This window comes from Sporobolomyces koalae (assembly GCF_050403365.1).
Source record: "Sporobolomyces koalae JCM15063 DNA, S_koalae_JCM15063T_v1_ctg90, whole genome shotgun sequence".
Taxonomy (NCBI): Eukaryota; Fungi; Basidiomycota; class Microbotryomycetes; order Sporidiobolales; family Sporidiobolaceae; genus Sporobolomyces; species Sporobolomyces koalae.
Genome location: NW_027481681.1, coordinates 1 through 9,393, shown reverse-complemented (window position 1 = coordinate 9,393; position 9,393 = coordinate 1). Strand labels below are relative to the sequence as shown.

At 53.5% G+C, this 9,393-nt stretch overlaps 4 protein-coding genes across 4 annotated transcripts; 3 read left to right on the top strand and 1 right to left on the bottom strand.

Annotated features, from left to right (window-relative positions):
* Positions 1-60: 60 nt before the first annotated feature.
* JCM15063_000839 (uncharacterized protein) lies at positions 61-2,047 on the top strand (the record flags this gene model as incomplete). The annotated part of the gene is made up of 6 exons (XM_076681642.1): positions 61-206; positions 276-347; positions 409-456; positions 541-750; positions 821-1,890; positions 1,959-2,047. 6 exons carry the CDS (start codon positions 61-63, stop codon positions 2,045-2,047), a joined length of 1,635 nt encoding a protein of 544 aa, XP_076531232.1.
* A 158-nt stretch (positions 2,048-2,205) lies between these two features.
* Positions 2,206-4,569, bottom strand: UBP6 (ubiquitin-specific protease UBP6; the record flags this gene model as incomplete). Its single annotated transcript, XM_076681641.1, has 12 exons — positions 2,206-2,258; positions 2,345-2,497; positions 2,571-3,034; positions 3,110-3,313; positions 3,395-3,576; positions 3,648-3,759; positions 3,833-3,905; positions 3,968-3,998; positions 4,065-4,154; positions 4,235-4,249; positions 4,313-4,348; positions 4,414-4,569. The coding sequence occupies 12 exons, from the start codon at positions 4,567-4,569 to the stop codon at positions 2,206-2,208; spliced, it is 1,569 nt and encodes a 522-aa protein (XP_076531231.1).
* Positions 4,570-4,899: 330 nt separating this feature from the next.
* JCM15063_000837 (3-deoxy-7-phosphoheptulonate synthase) lies at positions 4,900-6,725 on the top strand (the record flags this gene model as incomplete). Its single annotated transcript, XM_076681640.1, has 9 exons — positions 4,900-4,971; positions 5,093-5,344; positions 5,459-5,495; positions 5,617-5,790; positions 5,859-6,029; positions 6,095-6,240; positions 6,304-6,342; positions 6,414-6,605; positions 6,696-6,725. 9 exons carry the CDS (start codon positions 4,900-4,902, stop codon positions 6,723-6,725), a joined length of 1,113 nt encoding a protein of 370 aa, XP_076531230.1.
* Positions 6,726-8,437: 1,712 nt separating this feature from the next.
* Positions 8,438-8,857, top strand: JCM15063_000836 (uncharacterized protein; the record flags this gene model as incomplete). The annotated part of the gene is made up of 1 exon (XM_076681639.1): positions 8,438-8,857. The coding sequence occupies one exon, from the start codon at positions 8,438-8,440 to the stop codon at positions 8,855-8,857; it is 420 nt and encodes a 139-aa protein (XP_076531229.1).
* Between the last annotated feature and the right edge of the window lie 536 nt (positions 8,858-9,393).

The following is a 9,393-nucleotide window of genomic DNA, read 5'->3' as shown; positions in this document are numbered from 1 at the left end:
CTTACGCTCAAGATTTGGATTGTCTACTGCCTCAGAGATTCGGATCTCGATCTCGGCGGAATGAATGAAGACTATTTTGAGCTCGAGATGCTCGAACGGACGCAAGCAGAGCGAGCTCGAATTGAAAGACTCGACAGAGACGAAAACGAAGATTCGCTTCAATCGCGAGCGAACGAGCAAGGATTGGAAGACAATGAAGACGATCTGTGAGTTATCCCGTCTCGCACAGCGTCGATGTTCCTTACGCTCAAGATTTGGATCGTCTATCGCCTCAGAGATTCGGATCTTGATCTCGGCGGAATGAACGAAGATTACTTTGAACTCGAGAGTCTCGCTCAACAGGGCCAGTGAGTCTTGTTCGTAGATCAACAGCGCGCAGCGAAACAAGCCTGACCTTGCTATGAGTAGCCGTTCTGAACCTGGTTCTGATGAGGCAGACGTCACTGTCCAAGCAGAGTAGGTCTTTTCCCCTCTCCGTCCTGCGCTGTTGGAGTCGAGCACACTATTACCCAACTGATCTTGATCTTCTTGCTCTTTCAGACAAGATCCGTCTGTAGGGCGAGAGGCGGATCAAGAGCCCGACGATACCGAGGCACGAGAATCGAACCTTGAACCCAATCGTACCGAATCCTTGCCGAGTACTCGCAATGAAGCGGTTCCGCACCACGGCGCATCGGGTACAGCACCATCACGACTCAAGATTGGCACAGACTCGAGACTGTACCGAGACGCGAACGCACGAGAGAAAGGGTCAGTCCACTCGCTCTCGATCTCGCTTGCCTGGAACAAGACAGCTTGCTAACTCTCTTGTTCAATGCAGTCCATCTCTACTCGATCGGCAAGCTGATGCAGTCAGGATTCAGTTCGATTCGCAGACACAGGCGAGCAGTTTGGGGGCCGAGACGGATTCAAACCATTCAAATCTTCCCAACACTACAGAAGCGACTCCGTTCAAGAAGGTGCCGGAAAGACCCGTCTTGTCGGAGGTTCAGAAAGGCAAGCAACGGCAGAAATCTCCCGCCAAAGAGGAGAACGTTCGACAAACTCCGACAGACTCGTTCGAACCCGAAAGCGATTTTTTCGCTGGGCGGGATTTCGGAGGCGGGATCGACCAAGATGATCCTCAGAGGGAACCGTCTCTCTTCAGACAGGACGAAGAAGAGGACGAGGACGCTGCGCAACTCGAGAAGCAGCGGCGCCTTCATGAAGACGTTCGATCAATTTTCAGTAATGACATTCAAACCGCTCCTGGAATACCTTCGACTTCTGCCAAACCTCGAACGTCGAACAAACGAGCAATAAGCTTAGACACGGATTCGGACTCGGAGCCTGGACCTTCCTCGTTCAAGCGCAAGCACAAGGTTTCAAAGGAATCTGCGATCGAAAGGTTCTCCTCGCCGAGCGATTCGTCCGACAATGAGGTTGTCGTCACAAACGACAAGAAACGGAAAGGGAAACAGAAACAGAAGGAAGGTCGAGGACGACATTCAAGGATCATTATCCCGAAGAGATCGACACTTGAGAAGAAAGCCAACAAGGCAGCTCGGGCGGAACAGAGGAGTCAACGCGAGCAAGAAGAGGAGCTGGAAGCCGTCGAGGCGGCCGACAAAGACGAGACGCGAGAACGCAGACCGGGTACCGGCAACCAATACTATCAAGGTCGAAATGTAAATGGGAAAATAAAGTGGAGAAAAGACGAGACGACTCTGCTGATCAAATGTCTGAAAGAGGACAAGCCATACGAACTCATGAACAATCTGCATGGGGAGAAGGGGACCAAATCACGGATTCTTGCCGACAGGAATCCTATGTCGATCAGAGACAAAGCAGTCAACCTCAAACTCAAGTTCATTCGCGATGGCACACCGATTCCTCCGTGGTTCAACAAAGGTACGTACTCTCTGTACGTGTATCGCGCAAAAGGGTAGCCGATTGATCACGCGCCGCCGGCTTTGCAGTCCACGTTTCCGAAGCCAAACTGCGTAAATTGGGGCTTCTGCCCGGTCCCCTCCTCACCGATGTCGAGACCGATACCGACTCTGAATAACCCAGCTACTCGATCGAAGTTGCAGTGCGACCTTGCATCCCGCCGTACCTGTTGTCGAACAAGACTTTTCTTTCTGCACAGCTTGTCACTCTTTATTCGTACTTTGTAACCAAGTCTAGCGGGTTGCTTGAATAATTCAATTGCGTTCTCAAGACGAATCAAGCGAGACTTTTGCTCTTGTACAGCAAGATGTAGGCACAATGATCTTCTCCTGAATGATTTCCGTCCAGGTCAAATGTCAGCTCCGACTCTTCTACCTCATGCGTGAGAAGAAAACCTGAGAATGGCGCAACTAACCTCCACCTTCAAGTCCCATAATCTTCTCTCGCGACACAAGCGAGACCTTTTCGTCATCGAATTTGTACCATTCCTGCTTGTCGGGGTCGGCATCAAAGTCTGGAGAACCGTCCGATGTGATTTGGGGTGAAGCGGTCCATCCAACGTAGTGACCTATCAAGAACTTTGTCAACACGAGCTGAAAGCGAAAAGAAGGGATCGAAGGGGGGGGGAAGGGAAAGCGCACCTCCATCGGCTGAAGCACCCTTGTGGGTCACGATACCCACCAGCTCGTACAGACCGCTGACGTTTGCGCCTTTATCTTCCTCGAAATCAGGATGAACGAGCGAGAGCAGCGTCGCGAGTTCTTCCTGGCGTTTCGTCGCTTCGTCCGGCAACTCTCCATCGACAGGACCATCAACGAGCATTTGCTCGGGAGGATCGTCCGAAGGGTTCGCCTGAACCGGCTGAGGTGTTGCGGGAGCGTTCTCGACCTTGTGCTTGATCTTTCTGCGGGCCTTCGCTCGTTCCCGTCGTTCCTTCTCGACTTCCTTGAGCTTCTCGTTCACCGGTCGTACCTTGTCCTTGAGCTCGTCCGAGAGTAGTTCGAACGCGTCGAGATCGAATGGGAACTTGACTTTGCGCATAATCTTGGTCTTCTTGTTGAGCTCGCGGCGCCAGTAGAATCGGACCATGTTGACAGTCAAATACCTGGAGAAGGAATCAGTCTTGGCGTCAGTGCTGTGTTTCGTGGAAATTACAGAGAATCTTTCGAGGCGAACGCACGAGGGTAATCGGTCGATTTTAGTTTCCTCCTTGTACACTGCATCACGACCGAGTGTCTCGCTACGCTTCTCGATCTCTTGCGTCATACCCTCGTTGAGGCCTTGCATCATGTAGTTCGTCGTGCTGCTAATGTTGCATTTGAGTTCGAGAAAGTTTTCCGTCGAGACCTTCGGCTCTTCCGCCGGTGCCTCTGCAGAAGAGAGTCTGCACAAAAGTGAGAAGCGACACAATTTCCGAAATTAGCACAAACTTGACCAAAAAGCTGGACATATGGAGTGGACTGACTTTTTCTGCAATCGACCAGTCATCCATCCTTCGACAAACTTGCCTTCTTCGGCCGCGTTTCCACCCATCGCAGTCTTGGCGGCTTGCACAATTTGGGACCAAGCTTCCTGTGCATCTTGTTGCGCGTATTGTCCAGTCTGTCGCGAGCGCTCTGCGAATTGCGGTGCGAATTGGCGCAGCATCTGTCAAATACTGCAACGCGTGAGCAATCTCTTTCTTTAGCAGTATAGCAAGGGGTGCTGAGGAAACTTGCGTTCAAGAACGTGAATGGAGGGAATCCTTCAGTCGTCTTGGACATGTTTTGGTAGAGGTCCCTGAGCGAATTTGTCAATTGCGCATCGGCTTGCCCTCCAGATCTCGTCGACCTGTTTGCGCACGTGAAGCGAGTATTTAGTCTTGTCTGTGTCACAGGTGGATATAGAGCCATTCGGAGCTTGCCTGTTGAGCGAAGTTTGGAATTCGGGAATTGCACGCAGGACTTGAACGGTCGAGTTCATGTAGCACGTGTTGCCTGAAAGAGCGCGGGTGTGAGTACATCAGGTTGAGACAAAGCAAGTAGCAAGGAGTGCATACCCAAGTTCTCGAGACCAACCGGGTATTTTGCCTTCGAATACAAGAGGTTCGCTCAGGACGATGAGCTAACAGACAAGGGGAAGCGGAAAGTACTGACTGATTGCGCTAGCTCGACGTCAGTCATGTCTTCCATGAAGACAATCGGTTTGGCCGGGGCTTGCGGCAATGGACCGGCGGGGCCGATGACCTGGACGAAAGTGCGAGCAAGACGTGAGTTCAGCCTGCGCTGGCACAATCCTCGGTCGACAGTTTCTGCGGTAAATGTACCATGATGGTTTGTCCCTGTAGTGAGAGCCTGTCAGCGGTAGAACAAGTGCACGAGCTGCGGCGAGAGGAAACCCTTACCGCCTTGAATCCGAGTTTGTTCAGGTCGGCGTCATCCTGAGCAAGAGGGCAAAGTCAATGACGGTGGGTTGAGCACGTGCAAGTCCCAAGGGTGGTCTTACCTTGAGCATGCCGCCCTTGACGACGACCTTGACCTTGTCGACTGGCACGCCGGTCAACTCGTAGATTTGCTCCTTGAACACGGTCGCAGGTGCGGCAGTGTCCACCTCGACGTCGTAGCTCTTGCCTGCATGCTTGATCTTGATCGCGACTGCCATCTTGCAGGTGAGAGAAGACAGAAACTTGCGAGTGTTGTCGTCAGCGGTTCAGCGCGCGCATGCATTTATTCAGCTTCTCGTCGAGTGCTACCTTCGCGACGCTTTCTCCCTCTCTTCCCGCTTTTTGGTCCGTCTTGTCGCTTCTGCAATACCAATAAGACTCAAAATTGGGAATACACGAGGTTCGCGCAGGGAAATAGACGCAGAGACCGTGTGCGAATTGAGTCATTGCTTCGATTTTTTGACTTGCAAGTGCGATCGCCGCAATTTATAAAAGAATTCTTGATCAACTCGACTCGTCCTCATCTCAACCCACTCACGCCTTCGAAAATGGAGTCTGTACTGTCCGACACCTCCTACCAGAACTACGATGTCTACGGAGACAACTTGCGCATCGAAGCCGTAAGTACCCGCTCGTTGCTCGTCTCGCCTGTGACCGCACATCTCCGGAACTCGCGCATGAGGCTTCGGCGGCTTGGCACCGTACTGGACTTTGGCTGACATGCGCTCGTGGGCCGTCTAGATCGAGCCCCTGATGCAACCCGCGCTCCTGCGTGCCGAAGTGCCGCTCTCGGACGCCTCGAAGCGCACCATCTCGCACTCGCGCGCCCAGATCGCGTCCATCCTCCGCGGCGAATCGGACAAGGTTGTCGTCGTCGTCGGACCTTGCTCGATTCACGACCCGGAAGAGGCGAAAGAGTACGCCGCGCTCCTCAAGGCTGAAGCGAAAGGACTCAAGAACCTCGTCGTCGTCATGCGCGCCTACTTCGAAAAGGTACACTCGCTCGACATTCATTACTGTCACCGTAGAGCAATGGGAGAACCAGAATCACATTCAATATCTGTCAAGGGCTTTGGCTGACCACTGATTGGATTTCTGGACGCGCAGCCCCGTACTACCGTTGGCTGGAAGGGTTTGATCAACGGTGCGTTCTACTGCGTTATCATGACAACGTCTTTGTGCTGATTTAGCATGTCTTCCGTCCTACATCCTGCATCCGGTTCTCTTCGCCAACAATGCCTTCATGCCACTTTGTCACCCCTCAGACCCCGATCTCAACGGCTCGTTCAGCATCAACAAGGGTCTCCGGATAGCACGCGACCTCCTGTCCGAGATCACCAACACGGGAGTCCCAGTTGCGCTCGAGCTTCTCGATACCGTCTCGCCTCAGTTCCTGTCGGACCTGGTCTCGTGGGGAGCGATCGGAGCCCGAACTACTGGTCAGTCTACTCTCGACATTGTCCGCTCGACAGCGCGTTAGGGCTCTCGTTGACGAATCGAGCTACAGAATCGCAACTCCACCGAGAACTCGCTTCCGGAACCTCGTGCCCGATCGGATTCAAGAACGGTACCGATGGATCCCTGTCTGTCGCCGTCGATGCCATGCGATCTGCGTCGCACCCGCACGCCTTTTTGGGTGTCACCGAGAGTGGTCTCGCCGCGATCGTTAGGACCGCCGGTCAGTCCCCGATCCGACGCTCGGCTCTCGCTCCCAGAGGACTGAATCCTTGTATCCGTCTGCAGGTAACCCCGATGTGCACGTCATCCTGCGAGGTGGAACGAAGGGTACCAACTACGATGCCGAGTCGGTCAACGCTGCTGCCGCTGCGGTCAGCAAGATCTCGACGAGCGAGAAGCCCTTCCTGCCTGCTGTCATGGTCGACGCCTCTGTAAGTCGTTCTCTGCCTGCGCATCTCGTATTATTCTGATACTGATATCGTACAACTATTCAGCACGCCAACTCGTCGAAAGACCACCGCAACCAACCCAAGGTCAGCAGATTCTCCGTCTTACGACGTCGCGTAGATATCTCGCACTGACCCTCGATATTTCGCTTTGACAGGTCACGGCCTGCGTTGCGGAGCAACTTCGAGCAGGTTCGCGTGCCATCATGGGAGTCATGATCGAATCGAACCTCGAAGAGGGTGCTCAGAAGTGCCCGAACGGTAAAGTCGGACTCAAGCGAGGTGTCAGTATCACCGACGCGTGTGTCAGCTGGGAGACGACCAAGGCCATGTTGCGGGAACTCGACGAGGTCCGTACTCCCCTATTACTGTTGACCTAACGCTGCTGCATCAGGGTTCGCTCGTACTGATGGTTGAACCACCTCGTTGTTGCCTCGTAGGCTGTCGCGATCCGAAGGGAGAAGAAGTAGAGATGTGTGTCAAAAACGTAGATGCTTGTCTTCCACTGGCATACATAAATAGATTCCTTCAGACCGCGCATCGCTGAGAAAGTGACGAGAGACAACTCTTCTACCTGCTATACAGGCCGTCATACATGACTCGATAGTCCGCGTATTTCGCTGGTAGATCGGACTAGACCAGCGAACTTGGGACTGCGAGAAGATAGAGATCGCTTGTCACAAGCATCTCTCCATCCAGCTTGACAGCCTGAGGCCTACGCCTTGTTGAAAGCAGCAGGTTTCGCGCGTGGAGAGAGGGTCGAAAAGGTAAAGCAGTCTGCAAAGGACGACACCTGCAAAAAGATGATCACATCCAGGTTTGAACTGGAGACCTTGTCCGAACTCGATGTTAAGGACACGTGATGACCAACTACACCATGCGACCGGGTGTTATTAGCGCAGCAGCTTTATGCGTATATAAACTTTTGCGTTTAGCCTGTGACCCGTGGCGGTTGCCGCTCGCCCTCGATAGGCCGCTTAACAACGATCCATCTCCACTGATACTTGGCAACACCTTTGCGGTCTTTATGATTTCGTCTACTTCTGTGGAGGGCATGTTCCGGTGAATAAATACAGCTGGTGCTCACAAGTTGGCTCCTCAATATTCGCGTGGCTCGCAACCGCAAAGCCCGTCTGAAGCTATTCCTCTTTGAAATCGAGATTGCTTAGTTGGCCCTGCTGTTGTCCTGAGACGGGACGGCAAGAAAAAGAGGTCATGCACCCCAGACGACGGTATACAGGACACGGAAGGCAAGAGAAGAATGCACTCGCCGGGAATTGAACCCGGGGCCAGGCAAGACTGAATGGCAATGCCCGATTTTACCACTAAACCACAAGTGCTCCATGTAAGCGAGACCCCAAATAATAAATATAAACAACAGTATCTTAGTGGACCGCGCGCTTACCCGAATCAACTGCGCTGTGACATTCGTGACCACAATCAGGCCTCTGCCGGGGTCCCAATCCCACATCTTCCTTGATGGCCAAGAGGTTTGAGTACCAAATTTGCATTCTGTAGATGCATAATGAGCTTTGTGACCTTGAAGGCCTGCTGAACGAGCTATTGTAGAGTTTTACCAAACGACTACTTGTCGGCCATTCAGCTCACAAGGCGCCTGGTATTCTGTTCTTCAGCCCCTTAAAGCTTCGCCGAGCTTCTGCAAACCGATCTAACCTTGCCGCGCTCGTTCCTTGACACATGCCTGTATCGCGACGATTCAGATCTCGTGCCGACCGTTCGGAAGCCATACGACGTGAAGTTTTTCTCGCTTGCTGCGCCCTTCTCGATTGCACTCGCTTCCCTGAGTGTGGCTGATCGAGATTGCAAGCCAGGTGCGCCTCTTTGTTGTATCTCTCTCTTGACGCATTTGCTGATCACACTATTGGCCTCTCAGTCTTCAGCTACTTGCGAGTGAGGTCAAACCCGAGCGTTTTCCTTTCACTTTTTTTTTTTTTTTGAGCTCGCCAACACTCTGGACAACCGCGACACGGGACTCTTTACCCGCGCTCGCGCACGCGCTCACGGGCAAACGCCAGACAACCGATCCTCAGACCACGAACCGACCCTGACCCCGAACCGACCAGACCAGACCCCTGTGAACGACCAGACCGACCAGACCCAGACCCTGAACCCGACCCAGACCCACGACCCCCTCGACTACTCTGACCCTGAACCACCCAGTATGGTTCACTCAAGCCGCAGCAGCTTCCCTCCCTTGGCCGACCTCTCTCCGGTCGGCATTGGCAACTTCCTCAACCACCTTGAACTCATCTTCGCGACCAAGGGCATCAGCGAGGATCGCACGAGGATCCTCGCCCTCGGGTTGGCATGCTCGGAGTCGCCGTCAAGGGAGTTGGCATCGTGGTGGTCGAACTCGACCGTCGATCATCTCAAGAAGACTTGGAAGGAGTTTTTGAAGGAATCCGATCACCACGATGCCAACTCCCTCGACGATGACGCAGAGCATGCCTGCCCGAGGACTAGGATCCTCGTGCGATCCTCGCTGATGCTCTTGATCGCGAAGAGGAGTTCAAGTTGGTTGAGGAAGTTGCCAATGCCGACCGGAGAGGTCGGCCAAGGGAGGGAAGCTGCTGCGGCTTGAGTGAACCATACTGGGTGGTTCAGGGTCAGAGTAGTCGAGGGGGTCGTGGATCTGGGTCGTATTCGGGGTCAGGGTCTGGTCGGTCTGGTCGTTCGCGGGGGTTGTCCCGGTCTGGGTCGGTTCCGGTTCATCGGTTGTCTTGTGCTTGCGCTTCGGCGCGGGCGCGGGCGCGTATGTAGGGCCTTGTGTCACGGTCGTACAGAGGGTCGAGAAAGAAAAGTGGAAGGAAAAGATCAGAAACACCTAGTATTTCGATAATCTCACATAATCGAAACAAAGGTAATCACAACCCAGGGGTAGTTCCCAGATTCGGGTGAGGAAAATGTACGTACATCGCTTATCCTCGTCGTGAGGAAGTCCGTTGCTTACGTCTGAGCACGTAGTCAGCTCGCTACACGGTCGGCGCGCTCACAGCGAAAGGTAGCCGACGCGAACCGCTGGCCAGTTAGTGTCCAGGCTGGGCAAAAAAGCGGGTTGCTGAGAAGGAGGAGGGGACACAGAAAAAAAAGAAGAGCTGGAGGAGCGGGGAATTGAAC